The 21526-nt window shown below is 36.3% G+C and overlaps 2 protein-coding genes across 2 annotated transcripts; both read right to left on the minus strand.

Moving 5' to 3' along the window:
* Nucleotides 1-3128: 3128 nt before the first annotated feature.
* nat8l (N-acetyltransferase 8-like) lies at nt 3129-11647 on the minus strand. Its single transcript, XM_084403434.1, has 3 exons — nt 11205-11647; nt 9838-10002; nt 3129-5026 (listed from the first exon to the last, which is right to left on the minus strand). Exons 1-3 carry the CDS (start codon nt 11509-11511, stop codon nt 4659-4661), a joined length of 840 nt encoding a protein of 279 aa, XP_084259560.1. The 5' UTR covers nt 11512-11647; the 3' UTR covers nt 3129-4658.
* Nucleotides 11648-18368: 6721 nt separating this feature from the next.
* nicol1 (NELL2 interacting cell ontogeny regulator 1) lies at nt 18369-20845 on the minus strand. Its single transcript, XM_084403437.1, has 4 exons — nt 20702-20845; nt 20260-20395; nt 19761-19849; nt 18369-19086 (listed from the first exon to the last, which is right to left on the minus strand). Exons 2-4 carry the CDS (start codon nt 20378-20380, stop codon nt 19015-19017), a joined length of 282 nt encoding a protein of 93 aa, XP_084259563.1. The 5' UTR covers nt 20381-20395; nt 20702-20845; the 3' UTR covers nt 18369-19014.
* Nucleotides 20846-21526: the final 681 nt, after the last annotated feature.

The raw sequence follows: 21526 nt of genomic DNA on the forward strand, positions 1-21526 counted from the left end.
ACTCATACCAGAAACTGTAAACATGAGCTTTTCTAAAGCAAAGAAAAATGTGTTACTCCCAACTTGAGAAATTGTTTTAGTGCCATACATTTCCAAAGTAATTTCTAAAGTGATTTACCCATAAATTAGCCATTATTTAAAATAATTAGTAACCTGCCGGCACTTTGCAATGCTTCTAAGAGCCCCTAATAAGTGCTAAGAGGATGCAGGGACTCTGAAAGTTACTTTTGCTTCTCTGACTGGCACAAATGTAAGCATAGTTTGTATAGTTAGAATTGTCTCAGTTTGCAGTTGTTTCCCAAAGTGTATTGTTGTTGTTGTTGTTGTTGTTGTTTTTTGTAAACGTCTTAATTATATTCATATAGTTTCTGTTACAAAACGATGACAAAATGTCCCCAAATGCTATTTACAGTAAATTACACTTTACAGCTTTACATATATTAAAATGTTAATAAAAAAGGTTAAATGTTTTCAAGAAAAATCATAAAGCTTTGTTAATATGAACCTGTGCGTATTGTGCCACTTGTAAAACTGGCTGTGTGGTGTTGATTGCCATCACAGATTGTTGGAAACTGCACTCCTCGTGGATCAGGAGACAGTGGATTTTTAAGACCAACCAATTGTGGATCAGAGCTTGACGTAACTTTCAGAGGCCCGTGACATCACTCGGTCACAAAGGTTTCTCGCTTATTTTTGTGGGTACAACATAAAAATCCACCATAAACTGAAGAATTCAAGATGCAAGTAAACATGTTAGTTGTAATTAGAATTAAGGAAATATAAAAGAAATGAGAATATACAAAAAAGAAAATTCACATTCACACTTTGTCAGGCCTTGGCTTGCCCATGGTGATGTTGCTGTGCCATTACTAACAACATCTTAGCGACTGTCACCAGTAAAGTATGAGGGATTGAACATCAATGCAGCATTTGAACATTTATATAATCTCATGGATCATGTTCTTGTTATGTTTGTTTTTTCCCAACTGTGATACGTTGCATTATTGCTTTATAAAATGGCACATAGGCTCGATTTCCCAATGAGTTCTACAAAGATGAGTTTATCTTAAAGACAAATGGCAAAATAAGGAAATATAGCAAACATCTCAACTTTGGCAAATGCAACTTTTTAAGAAATACTGTTGATACATTGTAGTGAATCATAGATAAGCACATGAGACGAACCCTTCTTTTTTTTAAAGCAACAAAAAATCTGAAAGTTGTGCTACAAGTGGCACTACCTCCTTAGCACTTTGAATTCACAATAAGTGACTGCTTTCAACCCAAAAAAAATGAAAGGAGAAGGAAGCAGCTCCACATTTTGGTGTCTTGGCTTGTTCCATGCTTCACCTGAAGGGTGATAGTGATGCAGCAAGACCATCTACCATCGTGAATCTTCTCTGACTTCCTTCTCCGTTAAGTGAAACATTCTTAGCAGCCATCTTATTCATGCAGGTTACCAAGGTCAATCTGAATGCCTTATCATCAACTGTTCTTTCTAACACTGATGTATAAGAATGCACTTAATTTCTGTGTTGTTGTTTTTTGAGACTTGGGTAAAACACCAGATTTTTTTCTTGCGTAACTTAACTTGGCCGCTGTCTTGAGCGCTGCTCCAACTTTCAAAGACATTCACCAGCCAATCGAGTCACCAGTCTAAACCCAGATAGGACACTAACTGTACTGTATATATAAATCCAACTGAATTGAGCCATTAGCATGTGCAAACGTTTTAGCATGTGCAAAACAAGCGGCATGATCAGGAACTGGTCAACATGTTAGTTAAACACAAGCAGTCACACAATCATGATGTTCTTGCACTTACTTGCAATTTTAGCATTACAATAAGGCTGTCTTCAATCTGGCAACAATACATGCACCTTATAGATAAAATTCCCAATCCCATGCTAACTGCATTCGGAATAATAAGTTAAGGATTTTCAAGGCAGTTGCTCTACAGAAGAATAACACTCATAGCAAAATACCTCAATTACATCAAACACTGTTCAAATCTGGATCTTCAAAATACATAATACTTTGCTACCTGCCGTGTACATTCAAATCTGCCAGCTCTCTGGTTAATCATTCGTGTGTGTTTTTTTCTGTTGATCTGGTGCTGATTTCTAAATGTGGAATTGAACTTCATGCTCCTTGTATATTTTCATACTGCATTTGGCAATTGTTTCACAAGATATCAGGTTAGCCTCAGGTTTGCTTTGGGTTTTACACAGGAATTCATGTTTAAACATCCCGTCACAGATCTGATCAGCCTAACCTTTCTTCTTAAGGATATTGGTGCATTCAAATATCCATTCAATGAGTCCATTTTAAGGGAGACAGGTGAATGCTATGTCTAATTTGACTGGCACACGCAACTGGCAAAGTTGTGTCTACAGATTTGCTTTCTTGGTGCCTTGTTCATTTCAAACCACATGGCTAAAATAGGGACGTCCTCAAGTAAAGTGAGAAGCGTCACGGTACTTATCTGTAATCAAAACAGCGCATTCAGTTAAATAATTTTCAAGGCCTTCTTAATGATAAAAAAAGAACATCTCGCAATATCCTAAAAGATGACAATAACTCAAGGATTTTAGAATGAACAAAAATTACATAGAAAAAAAGAAACAGCTCCACTTTTAAGACTTGCCATGTTAAATATGGTATTTTCTTGCTCATTTTTCATTCAAAGACGTTTCATGCAACAACAATTTCTTTGAACAATGAAACACATATTTGTTATATGTTCAGTTAAAAAAAGAAGAAGCTTGTTTTACATATTTTTAAATATACTTCTTTTCCAGGGCAGGCACCGTACGCACAAACCAGGTACAGAGGCATGCCACATACTTGCATTGCTCTTGCATTCTACTATTGGCAGCTGTGATGTCATTGAAGCAGCAAGCTGGTGGGTAATCCTATTGTTTGGTTGACTCCGCCCATCTCACATTCTAAGCCATGCCCACAACTCTCCACACTGCTACTGTGACATCACAGAAGAATGGGGATAGATAGCACAAGCTAGAATGGGGAAAAGGGCGGTGCAACAAGACTCTGTGGCGCATGCAGAGAGAGGTGGGTGGGGGCGTAAAGGAGGGAGAGGTCTGGCCCAGGGTTGCAGTTAGATTTTTGGATGGGGGTGGGGTTAAAGTCAAGGAAAACTGGCAATGATCATGTTTGTTTTTGTTTTTTGCACTACATGTTACTACTATGTATTTTTAAATCACATTTAGTTTCTTAACTTTATACAACATTGTCACAGATGAGGCTTTTTGTGGTTTGTCTCTCTCCCTCTGCTGGTACTGTGATAGGAGGATAGAGACGGAGAGAGATTATGGGTATGTCTTATATGTATGTTTTCAAACATTTTACATATACACTGAGTAGTTGCAGAATATAAAGCCTTAGATATTGTATACTTATACAATCCTTTTTTATATATGTATCCAAATTTAGATTTGTGCCTAGTTTAATTTCAGGTTTATCATCATATTGTTGCCTTTATGCCACCCAAGTTTAATTCAAATACACTTGGAGTCTGATCGCGTTTTTTTTTTTTTGCTTTGGAGGAGTGATATCAGACAGCGTTTAAGCAATTTTGTATTATCCACAAAGTATACAAAAGTTTTATCAAGTCATTATTAAAGCTTCATCAAATCAGTACACCAATAGATGTGAATATGAAATGTGTGTACACTAATAGTCAGATTTCAAGTGAATTTAGACTTTTGTAAACGTGAATTTCACTGACGGCAACTTTAATGTCAGCCAAATGAAGAGTAGAGAAACATTTGTTTCTTTTTGGTTTTCTTTAACATGAAGGAGCGTTCATGTTTTTCTGGTTATTTCTTAATGTCGATACTGTGGCTCAGCACTAGGAACCTGCTTAACCATCAAAACAAATCAAGATTATATTGCAAAGTTGTTATCGTAATCTATTAAACAAGGGGTGCTTAAGGATATAAATCACTGGCTTTATAATATTCCACATTTCTAGCTATTTTTGTTCATCAGTTAGACACAGTTGAAAATACTGTGCTTTGGACTAAAAGTTACAATTGGATGGACTTTTTGACTCCACCAGACTGCCGCTGTTGCAACGTTCAAATGTACTTCGTCAAGAGGAAGGTGGCATCAGACAAGGTGGATTGATCTTTACCGCCTCCTTCCCTCCAGTTCCTACGTCAACTGCTTCCTGAACTGTTTTTATAGTGGTCTGTGCTACTCTGTGGATAGGCCTATAGGATGGATTGGAAAAAGGTCAAAGGCAGAATTAAGCTGCCTTGGTTAATTTATGTGATTTAAGGGAGACTCTGTCACTGCGAACAAATTCACATTATATCCGAATAAGATTAAATCATTTGGGGCTATTCAATTGTTCATGGTGTTTCAGGGCAAGATGACCATGAAAAGAAAGTCTAAGAGCAGAAACGTCAAATGTGGTCAAAGAAATTAAATGTCCCACTAAACCCCCTCAAAAACAATGAGCATAAAAACGAATAAAAATAAAGGTTGTAGGAACAGATATGACTTTTTAAAAACGAAACAAAAACATAAATAAATAGGTAGAAGAAGAGGACCGGGTCAGTGGGTGGTTCAGGGTCATTGCCGGCATTGTCGTTTATATTCTATCTTCTGCGCTTATGTTAACCCTCTGTCTCTCACTCTTCGTGAAGCTGCAATCGGTACCGACTATAGCGAATCTGGAAGAAGAGCCTCTCCAGCGGTGAACGGGTCATTCCTGGCAGCGTGTGGTCATCAGTATCCCCCACTCGCCGGAAACCCAAAGACTCGTACAGCTTGTGGGCGGCCATCTTGACTGCAGTTGTTCCCAGAACCACGGCTGAGTAGTTGTTTAACATGGCAAATTCTAGAACTCGTCGACCCAGGGCCTTGGCGATGCCTTTTCCACGGAAGCGAGAGTCCACAGACATGCGACGGAGCTCCAAGGTGTTGTCATCTTCTCGACCTTGCGCTGCCACGATGCCCACCACCTGGCCTTGCAAAACTGCCACCCAGAAACAAGAGCCTGTGGGAATCAAAACAAAGAAGATATTCAGGTTTTGTCTTTAGAGTAAACATTTGCCAGCTAATTGTAAAAATCTAGCATACTGTATGATCTAGTTTTCATGTAATAAAATGTGCTGCACTGAAATAGCAAAGCAGAATTAAACTCTTTTTAAATATGTATTTTATGTTTTTGGTTGGCACACTTTTGCCACTTGATCAGCCTTATATATTTTTTGTGCTCTAAAATAATATGTTTACCTGGAGATGTATAGCGATGTGCATTAGTGTGAGTGCAGATTACTAATAGGTTGTGTTCTGAAATGTGAAACCACATTTAAGCACACTGTGTTGCAGTCAGTATTTATGGATCATGCCAGTTTATTTCATTTCCGATTGCCTGGAATTACAGATGTCCAAGTGTGCCATCAACAGAATATGAACCTGGGAGACATGTTTATGCTTGGGGGAAACCTATTAAAATAAATTGTTTACAATTTTTTCAGAGGAAAAGTCATAAAAATGTGCACCATCAAATGAGTTTCAAAGCTATTTGTAAGACCCATGATTGATGTAAATAAAACCTGCTGATTACGTCACTCCTGATGGCTTGCATCAGTAATGCTAAGAATTCCTTTTTTTTTTGTGCATATGTTGTTCCTGTTGGGCATGCCAACTGTCAGCTTTAGGTCAGATTCTTGTTTCAACAGCAGAGGAGCACAGATTACGGTAATTCTAATCTTAAACATTGTATTTTATGTCATGCTTGTGAGGCTCAGCTCTGTTATAAATAACTAAATTACTTACTGAGTTGCAGTGAGAAAGGAGATAAATACGGTGAGGGGGCAGGACTGTCACATCTGTGCCATAGAAGCTGCAAAGACTACAAATACACAAGGACGCGACTGAGCTCTGGATTCTCCAAGACATAAGAAGTATAGCAGGAAAAGGCAAGTCTAAACCGATACGTTTTCAATGACTTGATGTTATCTTTTTATCATGCATACTAATAATTAGTTCAGTATTTGAACTTTCTGTTTTCTGTTAAGAATCGTGTTTCTGGCATGAGGTCGATTAACTTCTCTGTCTTACAAGATTAACCCCTCCCTGTTCAACACATGTTCTTAAGCATCTAGTCAATACCATCCTCTAAAATCTCTCGCCATACTGTGTGAAAAAAAAAAAAAAAAAACGTAATTAAAAGAATCAGTTGAACATTAAATAAAATCACAACATTATATAAAATACCGCAAGTGTAATATTTATGTAAGAAGGATTAGTTCATTAGTGACGATAGCCGGGAGAACTAAACATTCAAATGCCTGGTTAAACTTTAGGCCTGTGATATTAATCTACACTGTGTTCCAAATTATTAAGCAAGTTTTTCAAAGAAAGTGTTTGTTTTATTTCTCCATATTTATTTAGATAACTGGTATCAATCAGTCAGTTTAAAAAAAGACAGGTTTGTTAAATAGTTTGCCCGGTCTACTTAGGTAAATGGAAACCCTACGTAAATGGGTTGTTCCAGATTATTAAGCATTTCACAGTTCACATAAAACACTGCACATTGGTCCATTTACAAATATAAATGTTTTTGCTAAAGCAATGTTAATTGTGTTCTTAATTTGTTTCTTTTCTTTTTTTTAAATAATAAATATAACGATAAGAATACCTTTAAAGTACCTGATCGATAAGCCGTATCGGTAAGAGTAGTAAAACCTTGATGATACCCATCCCTAGTCATGACTGCAGTAGCTTCAGGGCTGAGGAGCACTATTAATCACTGTGGTCCTGCTGTACACTCATTAGTTTTACTACACCCCCCTCCCCAGCTGTCTGATAACTGCTTTGTTTGTGTGTCTATGTACCATTCAAATGGAGAAAAACAACATTTGCCAATAATATTACAATCCAATTAAATCCTGATGGATAAAATCAAGTCCCGCTTCACATTATTTCCTGCTGAATATGCAGTTTTAGGCATCACATTAAGGAAATTAAATGTCATTCATGTCATCATTAATGACTAGTGGGGAGCATAACAGATCTGTTTGTGTATTTTCCACATATTAAAGAGGTGTCTTCCTGTCCAAACTAGTCGTCTTTTTCATGTATGTCACTATGGTGCTGTATATTATGGGGTATTCCTTGTGTTTTAAGTATCTGATAAAAACCCTGTCTCTTTAAAAATAAAAGCCACTTCAAATAGATATTGAGTGCATTAAAGAAACATCACCCTGACAGATAACCCATATATTCTTTACCATTCCCTCCTCAGATGCAGGATTCCACATTAGCATAGCAAGAGAGAAAATCCCTTGGGAGAATCCTTTGTCTGCATGCTGCTACTAAACAAAACTACCACACATACTCACAGCGGGGCTTTGATTCACACACCTTCCCCCATTTCCTGACCCTAGTCTTCAGTTCTCTCTTTTACTTGATGCAGGACTAAATAAGAAGCTTGTATGCACAGAAACTGTCTGCGCTAAGGACTGACAGATATATATATATATATATATATATATATATATATATATAAAGAAATAAACACTTTGATTCAACAAGGAAGCATTAAATTGATAAAGTAACAGTAAAGATGTTTATAATGTTTAAAAAAGATTTATATTTCAAATAAATTTTTATTTTAAATGTTCTATTCATCAAAGAATCCTGAAAAAAAAATTATTGGTAAGATTATTTAAAGAAGTCTCTTATGTTCACCAAGGCTGCATTTTTTTGATCAAAACAGTAAAAAAAAAAAATAATAATAATATTATGAAATATTATTACAATTTAAAATAACTGTTTTCTATTTTAATATATTTTAAATTGTAATTTATTTCTGTGATGGCAAAGCTGAATTTTCAGTGTCAAGGGATCCTTCAGAAATCATTCTGATATGCTGGTTTGTTGCATAAGAAACATTTCTTATTATTAACATTATTAATATTAGTAACAGTATTAGTTTCCACAAAAATATTAAGCAGCACAACTGTTTACAACATTGTTTTTCAAGATTCTCTGATGAATAGAAAGTTCTAAAGAACAGCATTTTTTTTTTAAATATAATTTTTATGCATTTTTTAATGATCAATTTAATGCATCTTTCCTGAGTAAATTTTTTTTTTTTTTTTTTTTTTTAAATATCAACTAAAGTCTTACTGACCCCAAGCTTTGAATGCTAGTGTATCATTTTGCATCACTCACAGTGATTCTCCAGGCCACATAAGATAGACTCTTAAGATATATGACCTGGCTTTACTTCTATCGATTACAGAGAGCGTTCTGATTGCCAGCATCTGGCTGTTTGCTACGGCAGCTGCTCTGAATTTGACCGTGAAGTTCTGCAGCAGAGTTTATCATAGGCAATAAATGTCCATCCTTACGCTGGCGCTGTCTGAGGGAAGCCCATAGAATGATAAAAGATTTCAGCCATCCAGCACTCAATCTGCACGTGCTACTACCATCTGCTAAACAATACCAGAGCGCCAATCATACACAAGTACTGCAGGTTAAAGAACACTTTTTATCTGCAAGGTATCAGGATACTGAAGAGCCACTACCTCCATCATTCTGTCCCTCTTCAACTGTACTTTGATTGTTATCTGCCGTATTTATTAGTATGTTTACTACTGCATCACAGTTATACGCACAATGGGATTCATTAACTGTACTGGATCTACTGCTAATTCATCCACCTGAAAGGGATTTGTTGTGTTTATCACTAAACTCTAAACGTTTGCTCTCTCTGTGCTTAAAATTGGATCATAAGTGGAAAGTTATTTTTTATTTTGGGGTGCTTTAAAGATTATAACTGTAAATCTGAGTTCACTGCAATACAATCTGTATCAGCATTTTTCCTGCCTTCAATCAATAGGCCCAGATGACTCAGAAGATTTATCCTCAAGAGCAGAACTGAGAGAGACTTTCTGCATATTTCATGAGTCTTCAGCATTAAAGCTACACATCAGATATTCAGCCCATCTTGGATTTCTAAAGCGCAGTATTTACCCTCAATTTCACAGGTACTGATCCTGAGAGTATTTGTTCTGGTGAGATAGATGGTTGATTGAGGAAGCTGGTGCATACATTGAAATATTTGTTTTCTCTTAAATATAGTAAGATCTAAGTATTCGTGCCTAAACATGTTATTAGATCAGCATAATTATATTTTACTATCAAGTGCCCAGGTGCTGTTTGACGTAGACATATTTATATAATATTTTATATATACATGTATTGTGATTTTTTTATTTTTTTTATTTTTTTATATCACCAATATAATTAACTGCTTACAGTACCATTCAAAAGTTTGTCAGCAAGATTTTTTAAAAAGAAAGTAATAGTTTTATTCAGCAAAGACACCTCAAATTGATCTAAAGTGACCAGTAAAATGTGTTACAAAAAACTTTTTTTATATATGCTTTTGAACTTTCTATTCATCTAAAAAAATCCTGAAAAAATGTATCTGTTTAAAACAAAATGTAGCAGCACATCTGTTTCCAACACTGATAACAATAAGAAATGTTACTTTGGCACCAAATCAGCATTTAAGAATGATTTCTGAAGTATACTTAAAATGATTTTAAACTGTAATATTTCACAGTATTAATGTTTTTACTGAATATTGTTCAAATAATTACAGTCTTAAGAGACTGCTTTCAAAAACATAAAACAATCTTACTGACCCCAAACTTTTGAACAGTGAGAGTGTTGTACAAGTTTGTACAACTTTCCAAATGAATGTCCTCACAAATATAGCGAAACATGTTGAAAACTTACTTGTGATAATTTTGTGTCAATGTTTATGTGCGTGAAATTACCCCTTACCTGTGGGTTTCATGTAATACTCCTCAATGTCAGCCATATCAGTGTGCAGAGCGCAGTCCAGGTATTCGAGAATGACTTTTCTGCTGTAGTAATAACGTGCACCCATTAGAATAAACGGTGCGCAGAAGGTCAGTGTGAAGGATTTGGTCATAACATAGCACATTACTATGGAGAAATGGAAGAAAAATAAACGACACCTGTCAGAAAAGAGAATCAAATGTTTGATTTTTGGCAGAAGAGAGACAAACAGACAACAAATGTTTACACAATTAGGAGTGTGCAGAGAAACCCTGGTATACCAGGGCAGTGAGATGTAATGGAAAACAGACTAATTACAGTGTATCCTGTAATTAAAAAAAAAAAAATTAGTAAGTAACTTTATTCATATGTACGGTTAGAATTTTAATGGGCAATGGAGTGCACAATAACAGGGTCTTCATGGATGTAATTAAACTCAAGACGATCTGAGTATGTTGGCTGTTGGCACAGGATGGCGCCCTTGAGTAGCTTACAACTGCGCATTGTTTACGGTCAACACAACTCTTAACAAACTGTAAAGTGCGTTTACAAAGTTTTTGCTATTCTAAAGAACACTCCAAGTTAGCCTTTATGCTGAATTTATCAGAGGAACAGTTGCCGTAGGTGTACCGTGATGCAGCATATTCTCTGAGCATATTTAGTATGCAAGTGTATAGACATTGTTGTTAAAAAAATAATAATAATAATAATTTCAGCTGTAGGGTTGTAAATAATTTTTCAATGTAGCATAAAGATACAAAAAGGTTGCTGTTTAGCCAGCTCGCCACGATGCTCACTTACACCGCCTGTAGTTGAAAATCATTAGTAAACAAGAAAATGAAATGAATCATTAAATATTATGCGTATTATTAATGGTTATAAATTCTCTGGCAAAAATAACAGGCAAAAAAAAAAACACAACTTCGTGCACTAACACGAGACGTATTGTGGGGAACGTAGTGCGCTCGCGCGCGACTCATTCATTCATTCATTCATGCGGCGCACACACACACACACACATTCACCGGTAACGCATACTGCATGCTCTGAACTGCTGCTGTCTTTGTGACTCCTTGATATTCACTGGGATTGTATATCAAATGAAAAAGATTTCACGTGCGTAAAAAAAAAAAAAAAAGTTAGCTTCATCGTTTTGAACATAAAATGCATGATGATTTGAGCATAAAATGTATCAATTGGGCTCATCATTTTAGTTAGATTCTTTTCATTTTAACAATTAATATACTTACTTATGAACTCAAACAGCTCAGAGCTTATTTTCACATGTTGCAGAGGAACAATGATGAAAGCGATACTCTCATCGTATTCCCTGAATTTTGGTCACATACCTGTGAGAAAGGCATAGATAATTTGGGTTCTAGTTTGCTGTTTTAGACCCCGAAATGCCGAATTAGGTATCCGCTCCATGATTCCCTCGTTGAAGATCCGGCGCACCTCCTCATGGTCCGAGCGTTCAAATTCGCGAATAAAAACCTGGTTCCGTTTTTCAACCTTATTCTCGATCGCACTGGGAGAAGACGTCCACATTTGCGAGGAGGAAACTATAATTGAATCTTTTTTTGTCCCAGCTATGGCCTCGTGATCGTCTGCAACGATTTTAGTCTCGCAAACCATTTTGGGAGACGAACAATGCATGCAACTGGCCTGAAATGAACTGAAATTGGGGAGAAGCAAAAAAATAAATAAAAGATGGATGATGGTCTTCTTTGTTATGGAAAGAAAAAAGACTGATGTACTACTGCAACCCTGAGCTTCCTCACGACCAAGACTTGCCGGTGCATCACAAGTGGTATTTATAATGCGCCAAAGCCGCATTCAGATTCTGGGGTGTGGGTGTTCTCCTCATCTCGCTGATTGGATGCGGCGCTGTGCCACATCACGGCGGTGGGAGGTGAAAGTACAAAAGATACACAGTAACGTGTCTTTTTGAAACAGTATTTTTGCCCCCGTCAGTACACCGGCGAAATTCCTCACATGTTTGTGTTTTGGGGGGAGAGTGAACCTGATGCGCTCTGGGGCGCCATGAACCCCCGCTTGTGATTGCAGTATCTACAACGTCACGACGATGCTGCGCAACATCAGTCTGCATACATCAACGTTATACACCGGACCTGCACATTTTACAATGAGTGTGCAGATGTCGGCGGGTTTCATCCACTGGCATTTTACCAGCGTGTGTGTGTGTGTGTGAGTGACACTTATACTGCACTGCAATGCTACTCTTTGGTTTACATGGTTTACATTCCTTTCTTCTAAATTTCTATCGCAAGAATAGCTAAACACAACTCCCGCTATGACCGGATTACGTCAGTAGGCAACATAGTTGTAAATGATTCAGGCTGCATATACGTTATAGATACCCTGAAGAAATCGCCTCGATTTGAATAAGGTCGTATTGTACAGAACTAGTTTAGACTGGATCGCCCCCGCCCTTTCTTCTTCTTCTTCTTCTTTTCTTCCCCGATCAGACCCTCCCCCTCCCACACGAAAAGAGTCGTCTTTTTTTTCTAAATGTTTGAGCAGGCTTTATCTTACATGCGCCCTAATACGAAAGCGACGTTCCTCAACAATAAAAAAATAAATGAAAGCGCGAGTAGGAGGCCTAATAAGCTCTAGTGAAGATGCGGACTTTTCTCAGCATCAGCATCAGCGTGCACGCGGGCAGACCGGATAACGGGCATGCGCGCTCGAGCTGTGACCAGCACTCTTGTCAGTTTGAAGATGTATTTTCATAATATTTAAGTATATGCTAAGATAATATTTGTTAGAATGAATGTTTGCGCAGCTAAAAGCTGTGTTCTTGTGTATTATAGCTCTGTCTGAACTAAAAACAAAAAAATATTTTATAATACAGCTCACTTACCTTAATCTTCAGTGAGAATGAATTAGCATATTTTAGTAATGTGACTCCTAAATTAATAGAAAATAAATTAATAATTGAAAATTAATCTTAACTAACTCATCAGATTACTTCTAAAAAGTGGTTGAATTGTTGGTTCCTTTTGAATAGCCTATACTTTGAGTAGCCTACATGAGGTCACTTGTTTCTCCTTCCATTGTCCTTATTATTTAATTTGACCTTTGACCTCAGCAGTCCAGAGGGAAGTAGCAACCTCAAATGCCAGACAGCATATAGTGTGTGCTTCATTTTGCAGTAACCCTTGACCTTTCAGATTCTCCGAAATCTATAATCACTAGTGTGTGTGTGTGTGTGTGTGTGTGTGTGTGTGTGTGTGTGTGTGTGTGTGTGTGTGTGTGTGTGTGTGTGTGGCAATGTTGGGGTTTCCGAGACACTTACTATAAGCCAAGTCTGTGTATGTAAGGCAATTCACATGCCTGCATTTAAAAATTATAATTCATTTATTGCCCATTCTTCTTAAAGTTGCAATGCGTGACACTGTGAAATTAGAACTTTAAAATGGCATTCCTCATACATGAGTGAATAATCTTTCTGCTTTTTGTGATTGTTATAATGGCCAGGGCCCCCCATGAATGGGCGTGCGTGCGTGCGTTTGTGCACGTGTATTGGTTTGAACCAGTGGGTCTCTGAATAACACTTCTCATTTTTCTACTGGCTGTATACAATTAGCATTGCTCAACTTTTCTCATTTCCAGAAATAAGAGTCAATAAGAGTCAATGGTCAAGTAGCTCTAGGGCTTTTACTTTCGAGTATAAGAAATTAGTTTTGTGTTTCATATACTGTGTGATATTAGCAAGTGAGAAAGGACAACAAAATAAACCGTTTTAAACTAGAGTCTTCATAACCTTGATCTTGATAAAAACTATAAAAAAGCACTATAGTCTACAAGATTATCTGCAGCCTAGATCATTTTGACAAAAATGGCTGTCATATTTACATACACCTAACACTGTTGAAAGTCAGAAATATTTTTCGATAAGTCTTCTGTTCACTATGACTGCATTTATTTGATCAAAAATAGGCCTACAGTAAAAACAGTAATATTGTGAAACAAAAAAATATTAACAACAGTGAAAAATTTATCATTTAAAATAACATTTCTATTTTTAAAATGTCATTTAAATGTATTCCTGTGCTGACAAAGCTGCAATTTTAGCATCATTACTCCAGTCTTCAGTGTCACATGATCCTTCAGAAATCATTCTCATATGCTGATTTGATGCTCAAGAAACATTTCTTCTTATTATCACTGTTGAAAACAGTTGTGCTGCTCAATATTTTTGTGCAAACCGTGATGCACTTTTTTTTCAGGATTTGATTACTAGAAAGTTCAGCATTTATTTGAAATAGTTTGGAACATTGTACGAGTCTAAATCAATTAATAATCATCATTGACCAATTTAACTACAAAAAGGAGCTGAAAGGTGTGGATTCTGGAATGCAATGAGTGATTATAATTATAACGACTCTCCAGTTTATAGTTAGAGCCTGGCCAAATCCGACCTTCGAAAAGCTGTGTGTCGGTGTGTGTGTTAGTCTTTTTGGTTATAGGTTAAGGAACCACTCGCATTATTGGAGATTGACTCAGTTGTTCGGGACAGGCTGGCGCCCAGCAACCCAAATCTGAGAACTGGAAGGTCACGACGTGCCTAACTTCAGGGTCCGAGTGTCAGCCGCATATATCGATAGAGATATGCTTCAGTCTGTCTATATGTGTGGAAAATTACTATGTTTATCTATTTCTTAGCCAATGAGAATAATTTAACCTGAAGCAAGGACGTAGCTTAGACCTTGGTGAAGGGTATAACTGCTGTGATCTTTGTAACTGAAAGCGGGACGGCCTACGAACTCCACGTGAGTCTTGAAACTGCAAACTATCTTCAGTAAATGTTTTCTTTATTTTATTATAATTCTGACTCCGGGTCTTCATTTATCATATCTGGTTCTGGGTCTTTGACTGTAAAACCCCTTACAGAGCTAATATAACTTATCAGGCTTGTATAATGTGCAGACCTTTTGCATTATACATTTATGTATATCTGAAATGTTGTTTTGCCTGATTTTTCAGTGACTGTTTGACCTTGTTTGAGCAGTTTTGTAATACAGACTTTCTCTTGCTCTGCAAAAGTGCTCAATGTGGTTAATTATTTATTTAAAAAAAAAAACATTTAATTATGTGAACATAAGTATATTCATAATTATATGATGCTATTAAGATATTCTATTAATTATATGATTTCATAATTATATAGTGTATACTGATGCATATCATTTGTAATCATGTGATTAGTGCGACATGATTAAAAGTACTGCAGATTAGATAGGATACAGAAGGGACTAATATTCCTCACACAGCTTTTACTAGTAACTCATAAAAACAGACCGAAAGGAAGTGGCAGAGTGAGGGAGAGAACTGGCAGGAAACCAGCATGTGTTAATGGGTTGAATGCGATGCCATGTCCTCTGATCTGTCAGCTTCACACACATCACCATGAATGGTGTTCACCCAGAACCGCATGGGTCAGGTGAGGTACTCCTACCCCCAACTGAACCAATGTGACCTTTTTGTGTCACTTGCTGTAAATATCAGATTTTTATTCTGAGGGGCTTTATTAGGTTAGGAGAAAATGAAAATATTAAGTGTTTCTGTTAAATCCAGTAACACTATAGTCTTTATCATTATAAAATATTCCAATCGAACAGGATTTATTATTATTTGTAATGTATATGTGTGTATGTATGTGTGTATATATATATATATATATATATATATATGTATGTATGTATTTGGGAGATAAACTGTGCTATGTTTTTATATTGTGTTAAAAAAAATATATATATACAGTATATATATATATATATATATATAATTTTCTTTTTTATTGCTCATTTAGCAGACGCTTTTATCCAAACCATCTTAAAATATATAAAAGGTTACACCTTATTTTAAGATGACATAGTTACTTGTGCATGAGTAACTAACATCATTTACTGTTATTACTATTGTAAGTACATGTAGTAACAAGTAACTACGTCACCTTAAAATAAAGTGTGATCCAAAAAAGCACAAGCAGTTTATCATACAGTAGCCAGAGTAAATTAGAGTAGCACAAAAGCAAGAGCAGAAATGTGCCTAAAAGTGGAGAAAATGATACAGGCTGTAGATATTATTAAAGGTGTTACTCTACAACAGGTTAAGAAGAGATCGACAGAAAGCATCATTAAGCAAAGGCTATGATCATGGCTAATGAATAGTGGAATGGCTTGTTTTAATGCTTTAGGGCAGGTGTTTTCAAACTGGGGTCCGGAGACCCCCAAGGGGGCGCAAATGAGTGCTAGACGGTCTGCAAACAAAGTTCAAAGAAAAATTTGTATTGAAAAATCATAAAATATATATTAATACACATTTACAGAATTTGACATTTCATTCTTCATTAAAATGAAATCATGAGGTAAATCATTATTTTGTTGTATTGACAGCCAAAGTTACATGTCTAATAAAATGGTGGATAGAAAAAGAGGCTTGATGGAACTAAAAGTTTCCAGAAAAAACAACAACAATATTTTACACATAGTTATAATATTCAGTGTGTTAAGTATGAAACTGTCTATGCATGAAAATATGTAGCTTTCTTTATATTTTAGGAAGGGGTCCTTGCAAAATCCATGGCATCGTGAAGTTTGAAAACCCCTGCTTTAGAGGGTCATCATTTCTTTTAATTCCATTCTTCCTGTTATATGTTAATTTGGTGATATAAACTGGTGTCTTTGAGTGCATGGATTGCATTTTAATCAGTATCACTGTGTGTCTGTGTTTTGTTCCAGGATTTTTTTATTCTAAAAATAATCCATCTGTGGGTGTGTCCCAGGGTGCCCATCATCCGCACACTGTGTCCACTTTCGTCTGGGACTCATGCCTAGTGCCAGGGGCATCAACCACCCAGACACTACTGTCAGCATCGGGACACAGGGTCAGAGAGAGGGAGACCAGGAGAATTACAGAGAGAGAGATGGAGAGAGAATGCGTTTAAGAGGGAGGGCAGGAGGAGGAGAGTGAAACAGGAACAAACCGGATTCTCCATCCTGTAGGAGACAGACAGACGGGTCTGGGAGAGAGGCTGGAGGTTTGTTCTCTTCGAAAAAACAGACAGCAACTCTGTATTTTTTTTCAAAATCAGCAAGAGATGTGGAGGTGTCAGCAGATGCATAATGCAACAGGGCGTCACCTCGTAGCAGATCGTCAGTTAAGTACTACACACACACACGTTTACAGTGTGTGTAATGGTGCTGTCTTTTTTTCTTCACAATCCATCACTTCTCTGCAAACCCCCTGCTCAGAAACTCTTTACACCAGAATGGTGTGGTAGCATCTTTCTCTCCCACTCTCTTTCTTACCTAGAAGGGGGAAAGTGAATATTTTATCATCAGAAAAGGCCATACTCGGACCTATTCATAGTTTAGCCTCCTAATGAGTAATTCATTTGAGGCTTCTGCAAAAATATGTATGCATAATTAATGGATTACGATCTTTAAGTATTCATGAGCCACTCACTACATGGGTGAAACACCCTCCAAGGTCCTTATGGCTGGTCTGAGATAAGTACTGCCATTTATTTTTATTTCAGATGCGCACTTCTAACTCCTGTTGTTTGTTTAGGTCTTAAATTAGCTGCATAATTGATTATTTTCACGTATTTGCTGGACATCATGAGTGAAGCGTAAATATAACTCCAACTTCTGCCTTCCTCATCCATCATCATAATAAAAGCTGTAACTAAAACAGAATATGTGTTAAATTATTATTATTCAACTTAAAAACATTACTTGACAAATATTCTGTTTCCCTCCCATTTGTATCCTCCCAAAAGTGACAATTGTTTTTCAATTTGATTGAAACATGCATTGATTCACTGCAGGTAATACGAGTTCTGTATGTTTCAGAGATCATTGTTTGTTTTTGTGTTTCAGTTTTTCCTGTGAGACAGAAACTGAAAAAGCACTTTGCATTTTTTTTTTAACCAAAGGTTTTCTTTTACCCTCCTTTACACTAAACCGTCATCAGTTGATGCAAACGAAGAGAGTGTGCTATCATCAGGAAAAGTTTGTTTATTTATTTACCAGTATCAGTAGTTTGGATGGCTTCACGCTGCAGTTTTACACTGCTAGTGTTACCAACTAGTGTTGGCCGAGGCATTCTCTGAATTCCCCTGTTTACTTATGTTGTGTGTATTTTTCCCTTAACTTGCTTGCGCTGCAGAGCTGTGTTTTCACACCCCAATGGGAAGTGCTGCATTGCTGCGACAGTTATAATTAACCTTTATATCCTTGCGCCCCCTTCTGGTTATTTAATGCGTTACATGCGAGAGAGCGTGTGAGCTCCTGCCTCTCGCATGTAACGCATTCAATAACTTCTATTAAATAACTGCAAACTTCTTGATGTTCAAGTTTTTGCTGGTAAGGTGGATTTAGATTTTTTTTTTAAAGCGCTGATTTCAGCTAATCTGAAGAAGATATCACATAATCGAAGATTTTACAAGCATTGACAAGACACAAATGATTTTCAATGTGAAATATGGTGTCATATGTTTTAATGCACTTTTTCTACACACAAAAAGACATGGTTACAGCTGTGAACTTACATCTTAGTACCAAAGTAATCTCTATAGGAACCCTTTCATAAATCCTCATATAAAATTCTGGACTATCACTTTACATGCAGATTCATTTCTAGTCATATATCTATAATCTAATAATCTTACTGAACATTCTTTAAGACAACTCCTGGAGATGTACATTTCAATTCTGATATTTAATTCATCTAAAATGACTATTGTGACTTATAATCAGATATTTCTAGAACACAAATATAAAACACAATTAAACATTAAAATAAAATAAAAAAACATATAGTCTATTGTTTAAATAATTATAATAAGTAGTGTGTTTTATGTTTTCAGAATATTCTGCAGTGTATTGTGCCTGGAGAGGAAACACTTACCCCTGTCTTTATACACACTTATGTCAAATTAAATGTATTGGCTGCTGCTCTAATACGTGCCTCTCATAATTGACATTTAAACTGTGGAATGTTGTATTGACTTTAGTCAGGAATGTGTATTTATGATGCTTGAGTGTGTATTATGATGAGAGCAGGTAGTATCCTTTAGGTATATAATGATTTCTATATCTGAGTGCAGTGTTTACGCCTGGCTTTTTTTTAGCGCAGGCTGCTGGCCGGCATGCAGTCGCACAGTGCCCTCTTCTCAGCCCTCAGCACCAAATTCTCCGTCTGAAAAATATGAGATATGACAAAGCAAAAGTGAAGCCCCGAGGTGTCTGTCAGAATTTCTGAAAAGATGCTTCATTGACCAGATCGACTAGTCATGAAACTCTTTCATGGCTTGATTCTCTAATTGCTAAATTAACATGGATTGACATTAAAGTCTGCATGAAATGGAAGTTGCAATAGTCTTTTCTTTGCTACTGTGATGTATATCTGAGTGAAATGGCTTCTCGAACAAGATTGGATCATGGTGGTCTGTTACTGCAGTGATGTCATGTGAGTGACAGGTTGCCCCGCCCTTGCGCCAGTAAACACGTCATCAGAGGAGAGATGACGACGTTGTAAGTGGAAGGGAAAGTAATTTATAAAAAAGTTATAACAAATACTGCAGTATTCCATTAAAGAAATAACAATTGTCAATTTTGATTCCATGGTGACTTGATTTTCAACCATATACTGTAACCATATATTGAAGGGGGTCAGCAAATTATCGGCTCTTAAATTAATTTTTGTAATAAAATGAAATTGTAGAAGGGAAAGTTCAACTAAATGTTATTGTCTCCTACATTTAAATATCCACAACAAATATATAATTAGGACAACACTTTCACCTTAGTCCACCAAGTCCTTGGCCTGATAAAGACTGCATTCAATGGTTTTATGTCTCAGTGTGTTCTCACCCGTGAGTCTAAGTTGAAAGCTGTTTTCTTCAGGTCTTGCAATGCTCTCTGCATGAACTCGAAGGCATGACAATCAACGCATGGCCGGCCTATTAAAACAAAATTGTGCAGTTGGTAATGAATTCACATTGAACAGCAGCAGGGTTAATATCATTAACTAAACCTTTTAATATTTAACTATTTCTGTTATAAGTAGGAGGGGAGGTTATTTAGCAAAATATCAATATTAGATGAAAATGAGAAAAAAGAAAATGAGAAATGCTGGCAACTACCTGACATATGTTTAGTGGAAAGTGGAAATAAATAAAAATCATGAAATAAAAATTAAACCTAAATGGTTTAAAAATGCACATAAAACTGAAATTAAAAATAAAACTATAATAAGTATATAAATATTACTAAAATAGCACTGCTCCGGAAACGCCATAACCATTGTTGAGAAGACATGAAATGATAAATTGCTTGTTTCCCACACTTCTATAAAAGCACACAGTCTTACTCTCGGCGGGGATGACCGTCCCTGATTCCTCGGCATGAATGTGTTTGAAACAGACGAGCTGGATCAGCAGCAACGTCACTGTCGCTAGTGCTCCGCTTGGCCTCATACTGTGGCGCAGCATCACCGTAAACAATACCTGCGGAATCACAACACACTCAGCGCTTTGAAGGTGCAATGGACACAATGCTCTTAATATTTACATTTTACCGTATAGCAGACGGTTTTTGATAAAATCGACTAACAAATTGAGAAATACCTCACAAAAGACAGACTAAAAAAGCGAAAATAAGAGACTGTCGAGCATCATATTTTGTTTTATTTTACCTTTGTCTTTATAATGGTAAAATATGGTCATTTACAAATACGATCACCAAAACACTCCAGTCCCACTCCTGTTAGGCGCATTAGTACAGCTAATAAAAGCAGAGCTAATTTGCATTACCTGTAGTTTCTGATAAAGCCAGCAGTACCGTTGGTCAAACCACCGCCCTCCTATTCGTTCAGGACGCAATTTCGTTGCGGAGCATAAATTGCGTTTTTGAGGTCTATTGTCCTTCGCGGAGCACCGTAGGAGGGAGTCCGATATGTTTAACGCCCAGACAACGTTTTTCTCTCTGATTGGCTACTGCTGGTCACATGGGTTATATCCTTGATTTTTATTGCATTACTAATTATGAATAATAACTAATTAACAATTGTATTTGTTGTTTAATTAACAGTATAGATAGATAGATAGATAGATAGATATATAGATAGATAGATAGATAGATAGATAGATAGATAGATAGATAGATAGATAGATAGATAGATAGATAGATAGATAGATACTGACTAACCAACTAACTATATTTGGTGGCATCAATTTGACCAAATTTCACATTCATAAATGCAAGTTTACAAATAAATAAGCTGGTTTTGTTGACTGAAGTAGACAATGTTAGATTTGGTGAGCTTTATTTGATATTTTATACCCTATTGTATGCCCTGTATACCCTAAAGTGTTATGTAATAATATATAATAATTATTTTTTGTTTGCATAATTGTACAATGTTCAAATTAAAGTGCATGCATGCATGTTAATGTGGGTTTTTTTTTTAAAGAAATGATATTCAGAAATAAATTCACACAACAAATTAGCACTGATAACTCAGATAACAAGTGGTATTATTATTAATCAACAAATGTATACAACACACAGGTTGTAAACAAAACATATGACAAGGGATATTAGCCAATGCTTTACACATGGCCAAATCAAAATAGGCT

This window comes from Rutilus rutilus (assembly GCF_951802725.1).
Source record: "Rutilus rutilus genome assembly, chromosome: 3".
Taxonomy (NCBI): Eukaryota; Metazoa; Chordata; class Actinopteri; order Cypriniformes; family Leuciscidae; genus Rutilus; species Rutilus rutilus.